The sequence below is a fragment of the Leucoraja erinacea genome, chromosome 18 (genome assembly GCF_028641065.1).
Source record: "Leucoraja erinacea ecotype New England chromosome 18, Leri_hhj_1, whole genome shotgun sequence".
Lineage (NCBI taxonomy): Eukaryota > Metazoa > Chordata > Chondrichthyes > Rajiformes > Rajidae > Leucoraja > Leucoraja erinaceus.
The window spans coordinates 40,338,614-40,363,527 of NC_073394.1; the positions used below are offsets into that span (position 1 = coordinate 40,338,614).

Below are 24,914 nucleotides of genomic sequence, written 5' to 3' on the forward strand. Positions count from 1 at the left end.
TGCAGTTTAACAGAAAACCCCAGTTGTGGGCATAATAGTCATGCTCATAAGGCATAGGAGCAGAATTAGGCCCTTCAGCCCATCGAGTCTACTCTGCCATTCAATCATGACTGACCTATTTTCCCCCTTAACACCATTCTCCTGCCTTTTATCCATAACCCCTGACTGGTCGAGAAACTGTCTCTGCTTTAAAAATACCCAATTAATTCCACAGATTCACCAACCTGTGGCTAAAGAAATTCCTCCTTGTCTCCTTTCTAAAGGTACATCCTTTTATTCTGAGTGTTCCCTCCCGCTAGTGGAAACATCCTCTCCATGTTGACTCTATCCAGGCCTTTCACCATTTAGTAAGTTTCAATGAGGTGACCCCTCATCCTTCTAAACTAGTGAGTACAGGCCAGTGCTAATCAAATGCTCATCATTCATTAACCCAATCATCGCAGAGGTCATTCGCCAATATCTGTACATCCTTTCTCGGATATGAGGCACAAAACTGCTCACAATTTTCCAAATGCGGTTTGACCAATGCCTTATAAAGACTCAGTATTATATCCCTGTTTTTTAATATTCTAGTCCTCACAAAATGAATGCTAACATTGCATTTGCGTTCCTTACTAACGATTCAACTTGCAAATTAACGTTTTGGGAATCTTGCACCAGCACTCCCAAGTCCCTTTGCATCTCCGACTTGTGAATCCATTCCCCATTTAGAATATAGTCTATACTTTCATTCCTATTACCAACATACTTTGCTGCGTTGTATTCCATCTACCACCTCAGCCCACTCTCCCAACCTGTCCAAGTCCTTCTGCAGAATTCCTGCTTCCTCTACACCATCTGCCCCTCCACCTCTCTTCATGCCGCAAACATGGACACAAAGCCATCAATTCCATCATCCAAATCATTAATATACAACATGAAGAGTAGTGGCCCCAGCACTGATCCTTGCGGAAGACCGCTAGTCACTGGCAGCCAACCGGAATAAGCCCCCTCTATTCCCGATCTTTGCCTTCTGCCATTCAGCCAACCTTCTATCCATGCTAGTATCTTCCCTTTAATACCACGGGTTCTTATTTTGTTTAGCAGCCTCACATGTGGCACTTGATCAAAGGCCTTTTAAAACTCCATTTAAACACCATCCACTGATGTTCCTCTGTCTATCCTGCTTTTTACTTCTGCACAGTTCCAATAGATTCGTCAGGCCAGATCTCTCATTCACAAAACCATACTGTCTATGTTTCATGTGCTTCTACGTTCTAGGGAATTAAGTACTCTGGACACTTCTGCAGACTTCATCAGTCTGATCTTGTCCTGAAACGTTCCCTGTCATTTCCCTGGGGATGATGCTGCTGAGTTACTGCAGCACTTTGTATCCTTCCTTTTGCAAGGGATGTTTTTCCAGCTACGGGAAACTGCTGAAAGTGAATGAAGGGATACTGTGAGGGTGAGACAGGTGGTGGGAGGGTGCACAGATCTAGAGGTTGCACCTGAGCAAAGTAAATGAGCTCAATATGAAGTGGGTATAACTCTTGAGAGGAGGAAGTCATTGACGCGTTGCCTGGAGCCTTAGGGACTATTTCAGCATCAGCCAGGATCTTGGTATCTGGATGTTAATTAGCCTGCACAAAGAACCATTTCATCCTGACTCCAGGCCCTTTGTACAACAGCTCTGGCCAGTTGCCATCTAGTTTCCACCAGGCAAAAGTCCACAGAATAAAATTGGCTCCAGATTATCAGAAGATCATTATTACAGTTCAGAACAGTCATACGATGACATGCAGGAAGTAAGAATAATTCTCCAGTGGTTTCTGCCCGAGGAAGGGCCAGCTTGAAGGCAGCTCTCGGGGAAGTTAATTTGACTGTGGATCCATCCAGGTATGCCTTGGATCCACGCAAACTTAGCGTGGTGTGACTGCCATTGAATGTGAATTGGGAATGGGTAATCTGATCCATATTGAACAACCAACAAGGCATCAGCTAACCCATGTGGATGGTTATGGGTTCAGAGAACTGTTGGGACTCAGACAGGCTCTTCGGCCCATTGAGTTTGTGCTGCCTCATGTACAGCAATCTCTTCAGCCTCCTTCTCTGCCGCAGGAAATCATTGTTCCCTATGGATTTCTTCACTGTTGTTTGAGATGTCTGGTTGATTGTAGCTGAAAGTTTTATTTGAAAGTGACAAGTCTGATTTGTATTGCATTTGATCCTGAGTGTTTTGTCCAATTAGTGTCCCGATTGATTTAGGATTAATGGGTCTGACTGATTGTGTATTTGATTTGGGATAATGAATCTAATTGGTGTAGAGATCCACGCATTGTTTAATAATTAACCGATACAGCCCCGTCAAGCGCTCCCGCGCGCGTCAAGTTCACATTTAACTACTACTGTGCCGTCGCTCGTGAACACACACGAGTTAAACTCCAACTGTCAAACCTTTGAATTCCAATGGCCCGCGCTCCCCGACCGCGTGATTGGTCGCCCCAGATCACGCCCAGTCCACGTGAGAGTTCGAGCCCAACAAACGACGGTTCGATACCAAAATGGCTCAGCCCGCCACATTGGTACTGTTTTAGGTTAAGGGGAGATCAGATGGATTTGTGCTGTGTTTTATTTAACTGCAATTAGACCGATTTGTGTTCCTCTTCTTCTTGTGTATGGCGTGCATTGTTGTTCTGTTTGATCTTCTGTTTGTGCATGCCATGTTGATTGCATTCGCTGAAACGGGGTGGACCACGTGAAGGTTGCAATCTCACACCCCCCCGATTTGTGTTGGATTTGAATAATGTTTCATGTGGTTTTCTGTTCTGTTTGATATTGGGAGATTACATTGGTGTGTGTTGTATTTGATCACGGGATAATTACCCCGGTTACTCATCTGATGTGTGCTGTGTTGTGTTTGGTGAGGTGGTGATATATGACCTCTATGCTTTATTTCATGAAGGAGTGCAAGAGAGGATCACAATCACATATTAGCCATGTATATTTTGCAACATACAGGGAATTTAATTTGCCAAGTCACTCATACAGTACAAATAAAAAGCAACAGAACACACAAAATACATTTTAACATAAACATCCACCACAGTGACTCCTCCACATTCCTCACTGTGATGGAAGGCGAAAATAAAGTTCAAATCTCTTCCTTTCTTTGTTCTCCCACGGATGGGGGCCTCGAGCCCTCCGTTGACGGGACGATCTTGACTCCCGTAGCCAGCGGCGTTTGGGCACTCCGCATTGGGGCAATCAGCTCCTGCATCGGGGGGATGTCAGCTCCCCCTCGCTGGTGATCGAACCCCGGTTCGGGGCTGGTTGAAACACTCGTTGGAGCTTCCCGACTAGTCTCTCCTGAGACTGTGAGCTCCCGATGTAAAGTCCGCAGGCCGTGGTTGGAGCAATCCCAGGCAAGGGATCAGCTCCGATGTTAATCCACGCCCTGCGGTGGGGCTCAAGTCACACCGATGAGGCCTCCAGCTCCATCGATGATAGGCCGCAGGGCCACCGGAGATGCAATCCGGAAAATAATCGCATCTCTGCAGGGTAAGAGACTGAAAAAAAGTTTCCCCTGACCCCTTCCTCCTCCCCCCACACAAAACAAACTAGAGAACATTTACACAGACTTTTAACACTAAAATTTAAAAAGAGAGAAAAAACAGACAGACTGTTGGCGGAGCTGCCAATCGTTCAGCGCCTCTGGTGGTACTGTATGTAGATACAGAATGCTGGAGTAACTCAGCGGGGCAGGCAGTATTTCTGGAGAGAAGGAATGGATGACATTTTGTGTCGAGACACTTCTTTAGACCTCTGTGTTACTCCATCATTTTGTGTCAATTTTTTGGTTTAAACCAACATCTGCAGTTCCTTCCTACACATTGATACTGTATGTGTTCAGACAGGTTCTGCATTAGGTTCTGGGGTGATTAGTCTGAGTGGTACTCTCTTTGATTAAAGAGTGATTAGTTTTATTATGCTGTATTTGATTAAGGGTTTGCTTTGTTTGGACAGTACTCTATTAAATCTAGGAATGATGAGTCTGTTTGGTACTATATTTGATTAAAGGATGATTTGTCAGATGTGTATTTGATTTGATTAAGGAGTGATGTGTAGAATTTTTTTCTGCATTTGGTTTTGGGGAGATTAGTGTCCTTTCTGCTCTTATGGATGGTGGAAGTTTGGTCTGATTTGTGCTGCATTTAATTTATGGTTGATTAGTCTGATTGGTACAATGTATGATTAAGGAGTCTTGTTGGATTTGAGCTTCATTAGAAGGTGGGATGTTTGGTTGGACAAGTGGAGATACTTGGTTGGACACATGGAGATACTTGGCTGTATGTGTTGTGTCTAGTTGGATGTTGAAGTGGCTGATTAGACATACGGGTGCACAACCTTGTATCCGAAAGCCTTTGGGACCAGACACTTTTCGTAATTCGGAATTTTTCGGCTTTCGGAATGGAAGATTTTTAGCGTAGATTTTAACGGCTGGCTCAGTGGTCGAGTGCTCGGCTCATATCCACAAGGTCGCGAGTTTGCGCCTCGATCCTGGCAGTTACTCGATCGCGTGTTTGAGTCATCAATGTAGTTTTTTCTTGCAGAATAGGAGAGAATAGGGAGGGTTAGGCTGGGATCATTCTCTGCGAGATGATCTTAGTGCGGGAGACAAGTGTAGGAGAGGTGTACTGACTGTGTGGGCAGAACTTTGGAAATGATTGCGCACCATTCTCAAAAGCCGCTGTGTCTCCCTGTCCCTGGGATAGCAGGGGGGGCGATCAAACAGCACAATACCCCCCTCCCCCTCCAACTCCAGAGGAATCCGCTCCCCGATGGGCCGCTACGGCGACAAGTGGCAGTTCGCCCACAGCCCAAGCTGCGCCACCCCAAGAACAAGACGTACCTTGCACACCATCAGCTTCTGCCCCTACGGGGAGCGTGTTCCTCTGGAGTTGGAGCAGGGCTGGGCTGGAGTTGCTGATCTGGGATCTCCATGCTTGCAGTGGGCCTGGGGGTCGGTGTCCCGATGAGGGGGCGCAGTTCGGGTTGTGGGCGAACTGCCACTTGTCACTGTAGCGGCCCATCGGGGAGCGGCTTCTGGTGGTGATGTCTCGGACCCCCCTTCTGAGACCACTGTACCGCCCTTGCAGGTGAGCAGGAGCAGTTGAGGGAGAGGGCAAGGGCGGTGTTCCCAGTCTCAGCTCCTGTACTGGCCCGTTGAACCCCCTCCCCTCGCAACTGCAAGAAGTGGCAGTTCGCCCACAGCCCGAGCTGTGTCCCCTCATCCGCAACCTGGGTTCCTCTGGAGTTGGAACGGGGCTGGGCTGCTGCTGGCTGTGGGTCTCTGGGATTTCCGTGCTTGCAGTCGGTGTCCCGTTGGTCCTGACGTCTCCGGCCACCCCCCTGGACAGGAGCTGAGACTGTGAACTGTACCGCCCTTGCCCCCTCCCTCTGCAACTGCAAACAACCCCACTCTCCTGCTCACCTGCAAGGGTGGTACAGTTCCCAGTCTCAGCTCCTGTACAGGGGGGTGGCCGGAGACGGCACAGCCCGAGCTGCGCCCCCTCATCTGCAACCCCAAGAACAAGACGTACCTTGCACACCATCAGCTTCTGTCCCTATGGGGAGCGTGTTCCTCTGGAGTTGGAATGGGGCTGGGCTGCTGCTGGCTGTCGGTCTCTGGGATCTCCGTGCTTGCAGTGGGCCTGGGGGTCGGTGTCCCGTTGGTCCTGACGTCTCCGGTGACTGGCGCTGACCTGCTGGCATCGCCGACGTGAAGACAGTGCAAAGCCCCCGCGCCGGTGCAATGGGCGGGGGGCTGGAGAGGGGTGGGAAGGGGTCACACACATGGCCGGGAAGCAGAGGGGTGTAGGTGGGGTGAAACTGAAGGGAGCGACAATCTGCTGCTGCCTGCCCGCTGAGTTAAAACGTTCCCACGCAAGACTCACGATACACTGTGTATCGTAAGTCTACCGTGGGAATTTTTTAACTCAGAGGGCAGACAGCAGCAGATTGTCAATTATTAACCCTCCCGCGCAATATACCCTCACCTCTTATATGAATGGGGATTTAGTTCCCCTTTCTTCGAGGACCGACCGGAGGTTCCGCTGTCACCTCTGCGGGCCGCCCTCGGTGAACTTCTTCAAGGACCTTTCTTCAAGGACCGAAAAAATGGCCGCTATTCGGAGCTTTTCGTTATTTGGAATTTCGGATAAAAGGTTGTGCACCTGTATTGAAATGTTGGACAAGTCTGATTGGACTTGTACTGTATCTGAGCTGCGTTTGATGCAGGGCTGATGTATGAGACTTCTTCTTCTTGCATATGACGTGGGACAACTTGTTCTATTTCATCTCATTTGATTGTGCACGCCAGGTTGATTGCATTCGTCGAAACAGGGCGGACCAGGTGAAGGTTGCAATCTTCCACCCCAAATGTATGAGACTGGTACTGTGCTTAACTGAGGAATTACCAGCCTGATGCATGCTACATTTGGGCCACGGTTGACCAGCCTGATGCATGCTACATTTGGGCTGGAGTTGACTAATCTGATGCATGCTACATTTGGGCTGGAGTTGACCAGTCTGATGCATGCTACATTTGGGCTGGAGTTGACTAGTCTGATGCATTCTACATTTGGGCTGGAGTTGACCAGCCTGATGCATGCTACATTTGGGCTGGAGTTGACTAGTCTGATGCATGCTACATTTGGGCTGGAGTTGACCAGTCTGATGCATGCTACATTTGGGCCAGGGTTGACCAGTCTGATGCATGCTACATTTGGGCCGGAGTTGACTAGTCTGATTTGTGCTCTCGGTGATTTGGAGCTGACCAGTCGGACATGTACTGTACGGATGGAGGAGATGGGTCTGACATGCTGTGTCTGACTGTGGTGAAATGTCTCCGGTTAACTTGATTTAATGCTGTTTATTGATGTTTTGGGGGGGTACCTGATTCAGGAAAGATGAGAATAATTTGACTGCGGATTGATGAGTCTGACGTGAACATTAGATGATGGTGTGTTTAACTGATCGGTACTGTGTTTGACTGGACCACTCTCATGGCTTCTGTGTTTAATTCTGGAGGAAACTAGCTCCTATTTCTGCTGTGTTTAGTCACATACTTGCTGCATTTGATTAAGAACTGGTTTTCTAATTTGTGTTGGATTTGATTAAGTGATTTTTTTCAGATTTGTGTAACATTGGATTTATGTGCAATTTACCGTATATGAGCTTTATTTGATTAAGGGGTTTTCAGTTTTATTTCTGCTGTAATTAATTATAGGGAAATTGGTCTCATTGGTGCTGTGTATGAATAGACTACCTTTTGAATAAGGAATGGATAGTCTGACTTTGCATCGTGTGTGATTTAGGAGTGATGAGACTGATTAGTGCCTTGTTTGATAAAAGATTGTTAATCTGATGTGTGTTCATTGTGATTACAACGTGATTAGTCTCATTTGCTGTGTCTTTTGATTATTGTTGATTCTGGGGTGGTTTGTCAGTTTTGTGTTTGAGATTATTTGGGGCTGATCAATCTAATGTATACTGTAGTAGTCTTAGGAGATCAGTCTGAATTATCTGATTGAAATACAGGTATTTAGTTACTGGACCTCATTTTGGGGTAGATGACTCAATGCAGATTTAGTGGTGATTAGTTTGATTGTGCTAATGTGATTAAAATATGTTTAAGGAGTGGTGTGTCCACTCTACTAAAATCACCCAACACTTGCACAGGCCCTTTGGCCCATCAAGAATCTATCCTTTTTATAGCACTTGGCATGTATTGAGATGTTTTAACATTCTTCTGTGGAGAATTTAATCTGATTTAAATTCTATTTGCTGAAAGGTTCTGTAAATCGTTTATGTAGAGATTCAGCTGATGTTATCATTTGTAAGATCAAGGTTACAGTATCTTTGTGTTTGATTTTGGGGTAGGTTTTCTGATGTGCTGTGTTTGATTAAAGAGTGTTTAGTCTGATGTGCTGCTGACTCGATGAAAGGTTGTACAATCTGTTCTGTGTTATATTTAATTAGTATTTTGGCTGATTTCTTTGATTGAGGGCTGTTCAGTCATTTTCCCCTTTGTTTGATTTTGGGGCAGTTAGCATTATCTAGGCACGACTTGACAAAACGGTCATTTTATTTTCCTGGCTTGTATTGACTTTGATCAAGGATTGTTCAGCCTGATTTGTTATTTTATTAATGGGTGATTAGTTTAATTTGCACTGTGTTTGATGCAGGGCATTGTAGGAAGGAACTGCAGATGCTGCTTTAAACTGAACATGGACACAAAAGGCTGGAGAAACGTCACCTATTCCTTTTCTCCAGAGATGCTGTCTGATCGCTACTTGTTTAAGGAGAGATTGTTTTGACATGCGCTGCATTTGTTCAAGGTCTGATGTGTGCTGGATTTATTTTAGAGTTGTTTCATCTGAGTATTTTACTGGGAATTTTTTTTGTTGCTACATTGATGAAGGGATATTTAGTTTGATTCAATGGAGCAGGAGTGGAAATGGTTGAGAGCTTCAAGTTCCCTGGCGTTAATATAAGCACGTTATGCCCAGGTCATAGGTTGCTCGCTATAAACATTGTCAGCAGCTGTGGTGCTGCGTTGTGTGCAGGGATGCGTTTTGTCCGTTTGGTCAGGTTCGGGCCCGGGTCTCCGGCGCTGCGCGGCGTTGTTGAGTTGTTGCTGGGCCGTCCGCATCCCGTCCCTGTCCGGGGTGGTCCTGGGCTGGGGGGATGGTGGCGGCCCCGGGCTTTCAGCTGGCGCGAGGGGGAGGTCTGTTGGATGTCCCAGCGTGGCAGGCGGAGTTGAGCTGAGGTTAGCGTTTCTCCTCACTGGCTGTGGGCTTGGGGTCCGCTGCTCCGGGCCGGTGTCCTGTCGGTCCGGACGTCTCTAGCCGCCCCCGAACACTTGGGGGGGAGGGGGCAGAGATGGGGATGGTCCAGTGGCGGTTTGGCAGCGCCTGTGTGCCGGGGACCCGGGTTCGATCCTGGCTGCGGATGAGGCGCGGGTGTGTGTGCGCATGTCTCTCGGCCGGTGCAGTCTCTCCCCCCTCCCGTTTCCTTTTCACATCTGGCCCCTCTATTGTGCAGTTACACCCCGCTCCCCCGCTACCTGCCACCCTTGTTCCTCAGATTAAATATTTTTTACACAGTTTATACACTTAGCGTTTTGTTCACTTGTTCTTTGACAAATCCCAAGATTCCTTGCGTTTTTGGGAATACCAAACTGGCTTATTACCAACAACCTGTCATGGACCAACCACGTTGATGCAACAACCAAGAAGGCACACCAACGCCTCTACTTCCTTTGGAGACTAGGTTACAATAATTTGCCATGTCTCCAACAATGCTTACACTTCTACAGATGCGCCATAGTAAGCACACTGTTGGGTCACATCACAGCTTGATTTGGGAACAGCTCTGCCCAAGACCGCAAGAAATTGCAGAGAGTTGTAGATGTCCAGTCCATCACACAGAGCAGACTTCCCACCATTGACTACATCTACACTTCACATTATCTTGGCAAAGCAGCCAACATCAATGACTTGTACCGCCCCAGTCATTCCTCCTTCTCCCCGCTCCTGTCTGGCAGAAGATACAGACACTTGGAGGTTTGCGCCACCAGACTCGGGAACCACTTCGTCCCCTCTGTTATCAGGCTTCTGAATGGAGATGGTATTGTCCGATTCACCTCTACCCCATTGTGGACATTGGACTTTGTCTCTGGAACTGATGCGCTACAATGCTGAGAACTATATTCTGTATCTTCTCCTTTGCTTTACCTATTGTACTGGAGTTTGACGATTGTATTTGTCAACGGTACATCTGAGCTTTTGCAAAACAAAGCTTTTTCACGGTAGCTTGGTCCATGTGACAATAATAAACCTAAACCTCAATGTGATTTGTATTGAATTTGATTGTGAATAATTGGGTCTGAGGTGTTGTTGTATTTAATTAAGGATTGTTTGTTCCTGTATTTCATTAAAGGGTGAATGTTTTTGTATTGGGTAAAGGTGATTAATCTAATTAGTGCTGTATTTGATTAAGAAGTGAACAGTCCAATTTGTTCTGCATTTGATTAATACATAATTAGATGGGTTTGTGTTGGAGTATGGTGTACAATTTTGGTCGCCCAATTATAGGAAGGATGTCAACAAAATAGAGAGAGTACAGAGGAGATTTACTAGAATGTTGCCTGGGTTTCAACAACTAAGTTACAGAGAAAGGTTGAATAAGTTAGGACTTTATTCTCTGGAGCGCAGAAGGTTAAGGGGGGACTTGATAGAGGTCTTTAAAATGATGAGAGGGATAGACAGAGTTGATGTGGACCAGCTTTTCCCTTTGAGAATAGGGAAGATTCAAACAAGAGGACATGACTTCAGAATTAAGGGACAGAAGTTTAGGGGTAACATGAGGAACTTCTTTACTCGGAGAGTGGTAGCGGTGTGGAATGAGCTTCCAGTGGAAGTGGTGGAGGCAGGTTCATTGGTATCATTTAAAAATAAATTGGATAGGCATATGGATGAGAAGGGAATGGAGGGTTATGGTATGAGTGCAGGCAGGTGGGACTAAGGGAAAATAATTGTTCGGCACGGACTTGTAGGGCCGAGATGGCCTGTTTCCATGCTGTAATTGTTATATTGTTATATGGTTATATGTGAGGTTAGAATAGAGAGTGTGATTTGTTCTATCGGAGATGAAGGTATGCCTAGTGTCATTTGTGCTGTGTTTATTTTGAGAGATCCGCTTTGATTTCTGCTATATTTGATTAAGGACGATTTGACTCGTGTGTTTGCTCAAGATATGTTTAATCTTGTTTTAGCCGTATTTGAAGAGGGGACAAATATTCTGATCCCGATGGTAATTGATTAGGAGATAAATAATTTGTGAATGCTAGAGTTGATGAATGGAGACATCAGTCTGATTTGAGCTGTACTTGATTAAGGAGTGATGGAAGAGAAATGCAGGACATGCTGCAGGGAACCAAGGATTTGGTATATTGTTATCACAAATACATTGAAACACATTGTTAACATGCTATCTAGACAAATCATACCATGCATATGTACATCAGGTAGCACAAAAGAAAAAAATAAACAGTGTAGAATATAGGTTTGCAGCTGCAGAAAAAGTGCCAAGGTCACAATGGGGTAGGTTGGAAGATTGAAGATATATTCTTAGCACATGTGTATTCAAGTGAGTGTTGGATATGGGGAGGAAGCAGGAATGGGGTATTGATTCTGGATGATCAGCCATGATCATATTGAATGGCGGTGCTGGGTCGAAGGGCCGAATGGCCTACTCCTGCACCTATTTCCTATGTTTCTATGTCCATTCATGACTCTGATAGCAGCAGGGAGAAGCTGTTTCTGAATCTGATGGTGCATGCTTTCAAGTTTTTAGATCTTCTTCCCGAGTGGAGAGGGGAACGAGAGAAAGATTGGGGTGTGAGTGGTCGCTGATAATGTTGGCTGCTTTCCCAAGGCAGCATGAACTGCAGGTGGTGGGAAGTCTGGTCTATGTAATGGGATGGGCAACATCCACAACTCCTGCAATTTCTCACAGTCTTGGGCAGAACTGTTGCCAAACAGAACCGTGATGCATCCCAATAGGATTCTTTCTATGGTTCATCTAAAATTGGTAGAGGCCATTGGGGACATTCCAATTTTCATTTGTCTACTGAGGAAGTAAAGGCATTGGTGTGCTTTTCTTGGCCATATTGTCAATATAATTGGACCAGGACAGATAGTTGGTAATATTTATGCCTAGGAACTTAAAGTTTTTGACCATCTCGACGAGCATTTATTAATATTGATGCTCAATATTATATCGTGGAGATTGATTGAGACGTTGTTGTCTTGATACCAGTCTATGAAGCTCTCTATCTCCTTCCAATATTCTGTCTCGTCATTGTTCGAGTTTCCGCCCACTATGATGGTGTTATCTGCACACGTGTAAATGAAGTTGGAGCAGATTTAGGCTGCACGGTCATGAGCAGAGCCAGGATTTTGCCATAAATGCCATAGGTGCCTTTTTTTGATGATTTCAGGAAAATGCCTTTTTCACGAAAGGCCTAAATCAGCCTTTTTTTTGCCGTTTTAACGTAACTTACAAGAAAATTTACACCACCGGGGCAAAACCTGGCTGTAAGTGGGTGTTAAATGGTGATTGGAGACGGGTGTGTGGGAAACTGGAGTCATGCTTTAAATAGGTGTGAAGTGGTGATTGGGGAGAAGTAGGTGGGGAAGGGTCCAGTCTTTTCAAACTGGAGTCAAGCTGTGAGTAGGTGTGAAGTGTTGGTTGGGGAGGGGGTGTGGGAGTACCAGGGTTAAGTTTCTGTTTATCGAACCTGCAGTAGAACTCGTTCAGGTCGTTGGTCAGCTGATGATTGTCCAAGGAGCGGGGTTTTTCCTCTTGTAGCCTGAGATTTCTTGCAAGTCCTTCCACACTGAAGAAGAGTCATTTGCGGAGAACTCGCTCCTCAACTTCTCAGAGTAGCTTTCCTTGACAGCTGTGATTCCTCTTCTTAACTTGTACTTAGCCTGCCTGTAGAGGTCTGCATCCCCGCTCCTGTAGGATCTACCCCTGCAAGCGTCAAAATGCCTAAAGTCAAGTCAATACCTTGTAAAAAACTGAACGATTTGGTGATAGTGTACGGGAGTGATATATTCTCTACATACAACTGTGTGCTGTTTTGTAACGCATGTGAGAAAGCAGTGAATCATGAGAATAAATATTTCATCTCCATGCATGTACAGGCAGCTAAACACAAGTCGGCGGCAGACAGAGAAACTGAGGGTAGGAAATATACGCAAGCTTGTCTCCTCACAACATTTACTGCTGGCTCCAATCGCAAATCTGAGTTTTTGAGTGATCTGTGCAATGCATTCATTGATGCTGGAATTCCACTGTGGAAATTGGAAAACAAATTTCTCAGAGGTTTTTTAGGGAAATACACAGAGGAACAAATACCAAGCGAGTCATCATTACGGAAAAATTATGTTGATAGCAACTTCAACATTGTTGTGCAGAAAATTAGAGATGAAGTTGCATGCAACAAAATATGGGTCTCAATAGACGAGACAACTAATGATGTGGGGAGATATGTTGCCAATGTGGTCATTGGTCCACTGGAGGCAGGTCAACCATCAAAGGAGTATTTCTTGACATCGGAAGTATTGGAGAAGTCAAAGAGCTCAACTATTGCTCAGTTGTTTACACCTTCACTTGCTGTACTTTGTACCTAAAGTTCCTGGCGATGTAGGTAAAGACATACAAGGGGAATGTGAGAGGGTGATTTTAGCTAACAAAGATCTTGAAGAAATACAAAACAAAGCTAAAGTCATCAAAGGTAGTTGTAATGCACAAGATATCGACATGAATGTAGAGTTTGTAGCTTGTTTCAGGTATGCACCAGTGACCTCAGCTGGGGTAGAAAGAAGTTTTTCACAACTGTAGCATATTCTGTCTGACAGACGGCATAGTTTAACACCAGATAATTTGAATAGATTCTGGTAGTTATGTGCAACCAGGCAACTATGGTAATTTAATGCAGTATAGCTTTATAATTATCATTTTAAACTATATTTTGATGGTGGAAATAAATGCCTTTTTCGTGCCTTTTTTGTAATTTTATTATGCCCTTTTGAATTTAATTGAATTTCCTTTATTGTCATTCAGACCTTTCAGTCTGAACGAAATTTCGTGCCTGCAGTCATACATACAATAATACAATAATAGGCAACAGAACAGACAGTAAACACAAATTAACATCCACCACAGTGAGTCAACCAAACACCTCCTCACTGTGGTGGAGGCAAAAATCTTAGGGCTGCAGTCTCTTCCCTCCTTTTCTCCCTCTGCGCTGAGGCGATACCCCACCGGGCGATGGTAAATCTGTCCCGCGGCTCACCGAGCTCTGCGAACGGGCCGGTTCAAACACCGCGGCCCGGGGTCCAGCGGACGCAGCTGTTGATGACGTCGTCCACTGGCCCGCGGCCGAACCCCGGACTCAGGCCGCCGCCGCCAGAACGCTGTCTCAGCCACCGGAGCACCGCTCCAGCCCCGAGCTGGGTCACCCTCACATGAGCGTCTCAGCCCGCGCCAGGCCGCCCTCACGGCAGCGCCGTTACCCTCGAGTTGGGCCGCCCCAATGGGAGCGCCGTTAACCTCGGGCTGGGCCACCCCGACGGGAGCGCCGTTCCATCCTCGAGTTGGGTCACCCCGATGGGAGCGCCGTTTCCCTCGGGCTGGGCCACCCCGACGGGAGCGCCGTTTCCCTCGGGCTGGGCCACCCCGACGGGAGCGCCGTTACCCTTGGGCTGGGCCGCCCCGATGGGAGCGCCGTTACCCTTGGGCTGGGCCACCCCGACGGGAGCGCCGTTACCCTTGGGCTGGGCCGCCCACGGGAGCGCCGTTACTCTCGGGCTGGGCCGCCCACGGGAGCGCTGTTACCCTCTAGCTGGGCCGCCCTGATGGGAGCGCCGTTACCCTCTAGCTGGGCCGCCCTCACTGGAGCACCGTTCCAGCCCCGAGCCGGGCCGCCCTCACGGGAGCGAGCCCAGGGCAAGTCCTGACTGGCTGCCTCCGGAGCCTCGAGGTCGCCAGCTCTGCCATTAGGCCTCAGCGCAGACTGAGGCAGAGAAGGGGGATACGGCAAAAAAGTGGCATTCCCCCGAAGGGAGAGACAGCAAGCCCTGTTTCTAAACCCCCCCCCCGCCCCATAAATACAACCTAAAAAACAACACAAAAAAGTAAAAACAAACGGACTGCAGGCGAGCCGCAGCTGCTCACCAGCGCCGCCACTTCCGGAAAATGTTGCCTGCCTATTTCAGAGATTTATAGCGCCTAAACATCCTGGCTCTAGTCATGAGCAGGGGCAAGGGGCTGTGTACAGTTGAGAGTGTATAGGGAGCAGGAGAAGAGGCTTTGAGGTTACATTTCGACACAACTTAATAGTCTAGCAATACCATCCTGAATGAGTGAAACCCTAATTACATGTTTTGCAAAAGATCTATGTCTATAAATCTGTGCCCTTAAACTTTCTATTAATGTCACTGCAGTCAGATTTCCTGTGTAAAATTGTCAATAGATTTACCAAAAACAAATGCTCAGCAGTGCAAACTTTAACTGTTCGCACTGATAATCACCACAGCTTACAAACCAGCTAATGGTAAATTGATAGCTCTTTCCTTCTGTTAAGTTATCTGTAGTTAAACCAAGAGAGTAAATAAAAGTGTTGTGTATTTTATGGTCACAGTTTAAAAGTGTTTCCATTTGCAATTAAATCACCAAAGGGCCAACAGCATAATGAGAATCTTGCAGCATAAAGCTTCCGGCAGTGGGAAACAACATTTCGGAGAAACCCACTTGAACGCCAGAATATTTCAAATAATGAGGAAGAATCAATGCATTGTGGCAGGAAAATTGTAAAGTAATTTGTTATCCACGTCATAACTCTGACCAGCTAGGAGTGCATTCTAGCAACCAATTGCACTGTGACTGTGAAGCATTCGGTTTGCAATCTAGTGCAGACACAATGGCATCTTTGTCTGTGATAAATTGTAGTCGGACAATGTCGATAGATCCATGTTCCTAAAATCTCACTGCAAATATTGATCCATTCACCAGTTGCCCATTCATCGCTGTGATGAGGATCGGCCCATTGACACACAGCTGTAGCCGGCGCTCACTATAGTAGACGCCGTCTGACATGAGGAACCATCTGAAGAGGTGTCTCGACCCAAAATGTCACCCATTCCTTCTCTACCTGCCCCGCTGAGTTACTTCAGCATTTTGAGTCTGTCTTTAGTTTAAATCAGCATCTGCAGTTCTTTCCTACACATGATGTCAACCTAGTTTCATTTAGATTAGTTTAGTTTACTGTCACGTGTACCGAGGTACAGTGAAAAGCTTTTGTTGCATGCCATCCAGTCAGCAGAAAGATCAGACATGATTACAATCGAGCCATTTACAGTGTATAGATATATGATAAGGGAATAACGTTTAGTGCAAGGTTCGATCAAGGAGAGTCGTATGGTCACCAAAGAGATAGATAGTAGTTCAACACTGCTTTCTTCTTGTGGCTGGATGATTCTGTTGCCTGATAACAGATGGGAAGAAACTGTCCCTGAATAGGGAGGAGTGCGTTTTCACACTTCTATACCTTTTGCCTGATGGGAGAGGGAAGATGAGGGAGTGGCCAGGGTGTGACTCGAACTTGATTATGCTGCTGGCCTTGCCGAGGGCAGCGTGAGGTACTCTCCAATAACTCCCTAATATCTTTTATTTCTATTAAGGTCTAATCACTCTCAAAAATCCACAGCATACAGAGGATAGAACAGTGGTAAAGCTAGCCTGACAAGTACCTGTTCCTTCTGAGCTTAGCAATTGTGCAAAACATTCACTGAAGTCAGAGCACAATCACAGTGAAGGGGGTGCTTTCATGTATGAGCGTTCTCATTCAGCAAGATGAAGAACGGCACCCACAGGAGTGAACTGAAGTCACAGCCTACCCTCGGGTTCCATCTTCTCCTCGCATGAATAATTGGCTTGACTGGTAGTTAAAATGTGTGCTGGCTGTTTTTCATTTAATAACGTGCTGATCTTAGCCGTACATAATAGATAACTGAGTTTTGACAGATTCAAGTTTTTCTATTTAAATTGAGCTGAAATTATGTGCTCGCTGGGAATGATCGCAATTGACAGAGACAATTGTAACATAATCTCCTGATCCTGACACTTTGCTGAAGAATAGTTGAGAACTTCACAAGCAGTTGCTGCAAAGCTTGAAAAGAGAACAAGACACATTAGCTCCTCACAAACAACCATTCAGATTCCTTTCCAAGAACCTATCTGAAGGAAAGTTGGCAGGACAAGGTATTATTCAGCAAGAGACAACCTGTTTATTGATAATATCAACAAAATGCAGCATTTGCTTTATTTATAATCGAAAATAACAAAATAATCCTATAATTTTAATATGAAAATCTCTCAACATTCCTAAATTGATCAATGAGAGAAATTTGTGGAATTGTACATGGCAGATTGTCTAAACATGCAGTGGGCAGGAGATCAGATGGAGTTGGCGGATCAATGACAGATGGTGTTTAATCCAGATAATTGTGGCAATATTGCACATCAAATATTGGTAGGACATTTGGAGTAACAGGCAGGGACTTGACAAACAGAGAACTGGGAGTACAAGTGCATAGAATAGAATAGAATAGAATAGAATAGAATAGAATAGAATAGCCTTTTATTTGTCATTCAGACCGAAGTCTGAACGAAATTTAAGCAGTCATACATACAATAAAAAACAACAATAAACACATATTAACATCCACCACAGTGAGGCCACCAACATCTCCTCACTGTGATGGAGGCAAAAGTCTTAGGTCTGCAGTCTCTTCCCTCCTCTTCTCCCTCTGCGCTGAGGCGATACCCCCCCCCCGGGCGATGTTATAACAGTCCCGCGGCTCAACACCGCGGCCCGGGGTGGTCGTAGCTGCAGCCCACCCAGACCTGCAGACGCAGCCGCTGGCCCGCGGCCGAACCCCGGACTCAGGCCACCGCCGCCAGAACACCGTCCCAGCCACCCTCACGTGAGTATCTGTCGACTTCAGCCTCGGGCCGGGCCGCCCCGACACGGGCACCGAACCTCCCCCGGACCGGGCCGCCCTGACACGAGCACTGGTGAGTAAGGCAAGGCAGCGCCTTTACCACCTCAGGCAATTGCGGAAATTCAGAGTGTCTCTGAGGATCCTCCAGTGCTTCTACGCAGCGGCGGTGGAAAGCATCTTGTCCGGGAACATTACAATCTGGTTCGGGAATTGCTCTGCCAAGGACAAGAAGGCTCTGCAGAGAGTAGTGCGTTCGGCCGAACGCACTATGGGAACTTCACTCACCCCCCTGCAGGAACTATACAACAAGAGGAGCAAATAAAATCATGAGAGACCTCTTCCACCCCTGCAACGGACTGTTCCAGAAGCTACGGTCAGGCAAACGCCTCCGTTGCCATGCAGTGAGAACGGAGAGGTTAAGAAGGAGTTTCTTCCCAGAGGCAATTCGGACTGTAAACGCCTTTCTCACCAGGGACTAACTGTACAGAACGTTTTTCCTTCTATTATTTATTATGTAAAATAATATGTGTGATTGTGTTTAGAATTTGTTTGGTTGTTTTGTTGTTCCGCGAGCATTGCCACTTTCATTTCACTGCACATCTCGTATGTGTATGTGACAAATAAACTTGACTTGACTTGACTTGACTTGAACCTCCCTCGGGCTGCGAGCGCCGCACCTCCCCGAGCTCGGCCGCTCCAACGGGAGCCTCGTTCCATCTCAGGCTGGCCGCTCCTCTCCTGAGCCGGACCGCCCTCACGGGAGCGAACTCAGGGCGAGTCCTGACGTTCTCTGCCTCCGGAGCCTCGAGGTCGCCAGCTCCATTTAGGCCTCAGCGCCGACGGAGGCAGAGAAGGGGAATACGACAGAAAAGTCTCATTCACCCGCAGGGAGAGACTGCACACCCCGTTCCACCCCCCCTAAACTAGACTAACCAAACAAAATAAACAACACAAAAAAACACAAAACAAACAGGACTGCCGATGAGCCGCTGCAGCCAGAGCCGCGCCGCCACTTCCGGAGCTCATAGCTCATTGAAGGGGCAACACAGAGTAGTGACAGGGCATTTGGTGTGCTTGCCTTCAGAGGCCAATGCATTAACTATAAGAGTTGGGATGTCATGTTGCAGTTATGCAAAACATTGGTTAGATAACATTGGGAGTGTAATGAGCAGTTCTGCTCACCACAGTACAACGAGGATGTGGTATCAATGGAGAGTGTGCAGAAGAGATTCACCAGGACATTGCCTGGAGTGGAGGCTGTAGTTATAAGGAGATCGGATAGGCTGGGCTTATTTTCACTGAAGCATAGAAGATTGAGGTTTGTACATTTATAGGAAGTCTAGTTGGGAAAGATAGTGTAGAGGTCCACGCGTTGTGTAAACACTCCGTTTAATAAGTAAACGATACAGCCCCGTTGCTCACGTACACATCAAGTTCACATTTAACTACAACTGTGCTGTCGTTCGTGAGCACACACGTTAAACTCCAACTGCCAATCCTTTGAATTCCAACCGTAAACGGCCCGCCGCCCCCCGTCCACGTGATTGGTCGGCCCCGGTCCACGCGAGAGTTTGAGCCCGACCAGCGACGGTTCGATACCAAAATGGCTCGGCCCACCACATGACCCCCCCCTCCCCCCGACCTGGAGTGATGGGGGCAGTTAGGCTCACGAGTGAGGCGGCCTGATCTCGTGTACGCTTCTCCCGTGTGGCAGAGTTGAGGGCGGGTGCGATCGCGACGGTGGATGTCCTCTATGGCGGGGCTGTGCCACCTGCACTACTTTGTCAATGTCCAATTGTTAAGACAGTCTCGTGCCTGCCGCCCATGTTGATGACAAAAGTCGTGGTGCCGTGTTGCAGCACCTGGATAGGTCCCTCGTAAGGTCTTTGCAGTGGCGTAAGGTGGGAATCACGGCAAAGGAAGACATGCTGGCAGTCCTGGAGGGCGGGTGGGACGTACGTGGTGGTGAGTCCGTGGCGGGACGTTGGGACTGGAGAGAGCGTGCCCACCTTCTCCCAGGCACGCGCCAGCATGGTCGTGGGTGGCTCCTGATGTCCACGTACAGCCGGGAAGAAGTCCCCCAGGACCGTAAGCGGGGCGCCGTACACCAGCTCAGCCGAGAAAATTGGCAGATCCTCTTTCGGGGCGGTGTGTATGCCCAGCAGGTCCCATGGCAACTCGTCCATCCAGTCCGTGCCCGTGAGCCGTGCCTTCAGGTGCCGGTGAAAATGCTCCACAAGGCCGTTTGCTTGCGGGTGGTCAGCCGTAGTGTGGTTCAACTGAGCGCCAAGCAGCTGGACCATAGCTCGGAGGTGAACTGCCCAACTCTGTCGGGGGAGATGTCCACCGGCACACCAAGGCAGGCGTGTGGAGAAACAGTGGAGGTTTCTGAGAGCGATCTCGTGAATCGGTCCACGATGATGAAAAGGTGGGTGACACCTCTGGATGGGGATGATGGGTCTTGGCTCTCCGGCAGACATGTCGCAAAGGAGCCTGGTGTCAGCAGGCCCGAATCACACACCCTCCAACAATAGGCCCAGAGGGTGGTGTGGTAGGCGAGCATCTTCTCACCCCTTCGCTGGGGGGTTGCCACGGCCGTGTAGTCGACAGCTGGGGCCACAAGCGTGGATGGCATTGATGGCGGTGTGGGACAACGCATCTACGGCCCAGTTCTTGCCTGTGATGCGCTGGACGCAAGTTGTGTACTCGGAGATGTAGGTCAGGTGACACTGCTGCTGGGATGACCAAGGGTCAGACACTTTGGCAAAGGCAAACGTGAGTGGCTTGCAGTCAGTGAAAGCTGTGAAACCCCTGCCCTCGAGGAAGTAGCGGAAATGCCGGATGGCCAGGTAGAGCACGAGGAGCTCCCGGTCAAAAACTGAGTGGTTCAACTGAGATGAACAAGATGGCTCAGCCCACCACAATATAATATTTTTTCCCAGGGCGGGAGTCTCCAGAACCAGAGGCACAGGTTCAAGGAGATCTGAGGAGTAGGTTTTCACACAGATGGTGCTGTTTAGCCAGAGGATTTGGCTGAGGCAGATACAACTACTAGACTGAAGAAGGGTTTCGGCCCGAAACGTCGCCTATTTCCTTCGTTCCATAGAGTTTCTCCAGCAATTTTGTGTGCCTACTAGATTTCAAAGCTTTGTGGAGATGTACTTGGATAGGAAAGGCATAGAAGGATATGGGTTGTGAGAGGCAAATGGGACTTGTGTAGAGGGGCATCAGGAACAGCATGGATGAGGATGACCAAAAGATCTCATTTCTGGGCTATCTGATTCTACTTGAAAAGGGAACAAATTACGGTGGAGGTATGAAAAGCAGAGGTGTGGGGAGTGAGATGGCAGTTTGTTATAAACTGGAGTAATGTGGGTCCTTTGTGCTCATTCATCATTTGGTTAGATATCAGCAATCAATGTATGATGGTAGGCGGCGCGAATCGGTAGGCGGCGCGACTCTCGTCAGCAGCGGCCTCTGCAGCCCGTCTGCGTTTTGTATTATTTTTTGTCTATGTTTTTATGTAGTTTTTGTATTTTTTGTTGGGGGGGGGGGGGGGGTGGGGGTGGTGGTGGTGGGAGGGAGGGGGTAACTTTTAAATCTCTCCCTGCAAGGGAGACCCGACCTTTTCTTTGTCGGGTCTCCGTTGTCGTTGGGGCTGCAACGAGGAGCGGCCTCCAACAAGAGAAGACCGGGGGCTCTGGTGCCGACGACTCACCTCACCGTCGCGGAGCTGGCCGAGTCCGGAGCGGGTGGAGCGGTGGTGGAGCGCTGCTGCTGCGGCCCGACCTCCGGAGATTCGGAGGCTGCAACTGCGGGTCTGGCGGACGGTGGCACCGGGAGCCCGCGGGTCCCTGGAGGGAGACCACTTTTCAGGGCTCTCGCAACGCGACTTCTCCCGCCCGAGTTGCGGGGTCGAAGAGCTCCTGGAGCGGGGCCTGACATCACCGCCCCGCGCGGCTTGGAATGGCCGCGGGACTCTGCGAGCGCACGCCGGGGGCTCCAACATCAAGACCCGGTGTGCGACCTCGCACCACCCGGCGTGGCTTTAATGGCCACGGGACAATCGCCATCGCCAGCCGGGGGCTTTGACTTTGACTCTGACATGGGGGGGGGGGGGGGGGGGGGGGAGTGCAGTGGAGAGATAGGTTTTTTTGGCCTTCCATCACAGCAATGTGATGGATGTTTATGTAAATTATGTTGTGTCTTGGGTCTATTTGTTTGTAATGTATGACTGCAGAAACGTCATTTCGTTTGGACCTCAAGGGGTCCAAATGACAAATAAATTGAATTTAATTGAATTGAATGTGTAGGAAGGAACTGCAAATGCTGGTTTACACCGAAGATAGACACAAGATGCTGGAGTTACTTAGCGGATCAAGCAGCATCTCTGGAGAAAAGGAATAGGTGACGTTTTGGGTCGAGACACTTCTTCAGACTGAAGTACAATGTATGATGTGTAGGAAGGAACTGCAGATGCGAGTTTAAACCGAGGATAGATGCAAAATGCTGGAGTAACTCAGCGGGTCAAGCAGCATCTCTGGATAGGAATGGGTGACATATCAGGTCGAGACTGAGTCAAGGGAGAGGGGGGATACAGAGTACGGTGTGAAAACGAGACAAAGGCGATGTAGATCAAAGAAAATGTAAAATAGATCATTGCTAGATAGGAGAAGGTAACAACAATGCAACAGAGATAAAATATAATTGAGGACAGAGAACTGGCCAGAGAACTGGGAAGAGGGGAGAGATGGAGGGCAAGGGTTACTTGAAGTTAGAGAATATATGATGTTATTTTCCAACAGACATATTGTGATTGTTTGTATTTTACTCTGCAGTGTCCTGGATGAGGAGAGCAGCAACCTGCGGCAACAGAAACTCGATAAACAGGTAACACCTTTACCCATTGCATATGATGCTGCTTGGTGTCTGTATCACTCTCGCTATATCAATGTTAGCAAACAGTCTTTGAGTCAACTAACGGCCAACTCATCCATTACTACGTGTTGGAGTATGCCAAGCTTTTAAAAAATATTTGCAGAACAAAATGGTCAAAGTGGAGGGGGGCGTGCACTTGTCAGCACCATTTATTTGGCGACCCTTTGCATACCTTGGGTATTGTAGCTCAAGGCAGAGTATTGTGGAGACTGCAATACACTGAATGCTGGAGTCAGCAACATCTGCAAAGAGGACAAAATGTGTAGGAACTGCAGGGGTTGCGTTACACCGAACATAGACATAGACAGCTGGAGTAACTCAACAGGTCAAGCACCATCTCTGGACAGAAGGACCAGGTAACGTTTCAAGTCAAGACCCTTCTTCAGACTGAGAGTCAGGGAAGAGGGAGACGAGAGATGTGAAAAGGCACACAGTACAAATGAATGAAATGTATGCATAAGGACAAATCAAAGTCAGCAATGATGAGTGGGAGGGCAGGAGGAATCGGAGCGGGAGCTCTGCTATAGAGCTCTCATTGGAGAGAGGGTGAGAACTTCAAAGTGTGCGTGAGGAGATTTCACAGTGGAGCTGTCAAAATGCACAGGATGCTTTACACCTTTATTACACCCAACATAGACACAGAAAGCTGGAGTATCTCAGTGGGTCAGGCAACATTTCGGGAGAAAAGGAATAGGTGATGTTTCGGGTTGAGACCCTTCTTCAGGCTGAGAACATCTGTGAAGAATCAAGCAAAGAGGACAGCCAGGTTACTGAAGTGTCACCATGTCTCAATGGTACTTTGTCACGGGTACAGTGAAATTCATTTGTGTATAGAGTTTAGTGCCAGTATCGCCATACATCATAGATACAAAATAAGCATCTCAGATACAGTGCGTGTATAGGGAGGTTGCACGAAAGGTCACTGGGTCAAAGGGCTCGACGCACGGAGCCGCTAAATCCAACTGGAAGACATCCTTCACTTCCGGTATATGTTATTAATGCTAGAAACGCATACTTTCCTACCTGTCAAAAACTGCCAAAATATTGAATTTTTGCGCTGAAAAAAATTGTGGGAGTCGGGGTAAGTGTGAGAGACATGTACCCAACGCCAGAATTCCAAAAGTGAAGTTAAATGAAGGTATAGAGAAGCGAGAACTGAAGGGACAACAGCAGCTAAAGTGCTTGGTAAACATTGAAAATATTGGGAATTATCGCGTTTGCTCACTGCATTTCATCAAGTAAGGCATTATTTGTGTTTTTTCTTGATTCCTTTGGTATCTAAAAATTCTCAGAAGTGATAAATCTGTCTGTAAATTTTTCTTCGGATGCGTTTTCATTTTGTATGTAAAAACCCACGAGAACCATGGGCGATTAAAAAAAATGACAGCCAGATTTATCACTTCTGAAACTTTTTAGATGCCAAAGGAATCAAGAAAAAACACAAATAATGCCTTACTGTTGATAAAATGCAGTGAGCAAATGGCCAATGTTCGCCAAGCACTCTGGCTGTTGTTGTCCCTTCAGCTCTCGCTTCTGTCTACCGTCATTTCTCCTCACTTTTGGAATTCAGAAGTAGGCTAAATGTCTCTCACGCTTATCCTGATTTCCATAATTATTTACAGCGCAAAAATGGACAATTTCAGCGGGTTTTAACGGGCCCGCTACGCTGGAAGCAATGGTAAGTGCCTACCTGCAGTACATCGCGTGTAGATAGATAGATAGCCTTTTATTGTCATTCAGACCGAAGTCTGAACGAAATTGCAGCAGTCATACATATAATACCATACAATAAACACAGATTAACATCCACCACAGTGAGTCCACCCAGCATCTCCTCACTGTGATGGAGGCAAAAGTCTTAGGGCTGCAGTCTCTTCCCTCCTCTGGTCCCTCTGCGCTGGGGCGATAACCCCCCGGGGCGATGTTAAGAACAGTCCCGCGGCTCAAACCCCGCGGCCCGGGGTGGATGAAGTTGCCGTCCACCAGTCCTGCAGACACAGTTGCTGGCCCGTGGCCACCACCGCCAGAACACCGTCCCAGCCACCCTCACGTGAGTACTGTGCCGTCTTCAGCCGCGGGCTGGGCCGCCCCGACATGGGCGTCGCTTCTCCCCCGCAGGGAGAGACTGCAAACCCCGTTTCAACCCCCCCCCCACCACACAAAACACAAGCTCCATTTGGAGTAGCCTAACAACAGTACGTGACCCGACTGCCGTGAAACCTCCCTATAGGAGAAGTACACTTGGACAGTATACAGAGTCACCAGATTTGTCACCTTTTTCAAGTCCCAGTTGTTGTAAGTGCATGGATCTTGACCTGACCATAACAGATCTGTTGTTCTGGCAGCGTTGCAGGGTCGGTC

General features: G+C 47.6%; 1 protein-coding gene across 5 annotated transcripts in view; it reads left to right on the forward strand.

The window, feature by feature from the left end:
• Positions 1–24,914, forward strand: part of tub (TUB bipartite transcription factor) — a 197,572-nt gene that overhangs the window by 136,277 nt on the left and 36,381 nt on the right. For 3 of the 5 annotated variants that reach the window (XM_055649896.1, XM_055649898.1, XM_055649897.1), the window contains exon 2: positions 22,454–22,505. In XM_055649896.1, coding sequence (XP_055505871.1) covers positions 22,454–22,505 — 52 coding nt within the window. Of the gene's footprint in view, positions 1–22,385; positions 22,506–24,001; positions 24,604–24,914 lie in introns of those variants that run through there. The other 2 variants (XM_055649899.1, XM_055649895.1) reach the window with 2 other exon arrangements.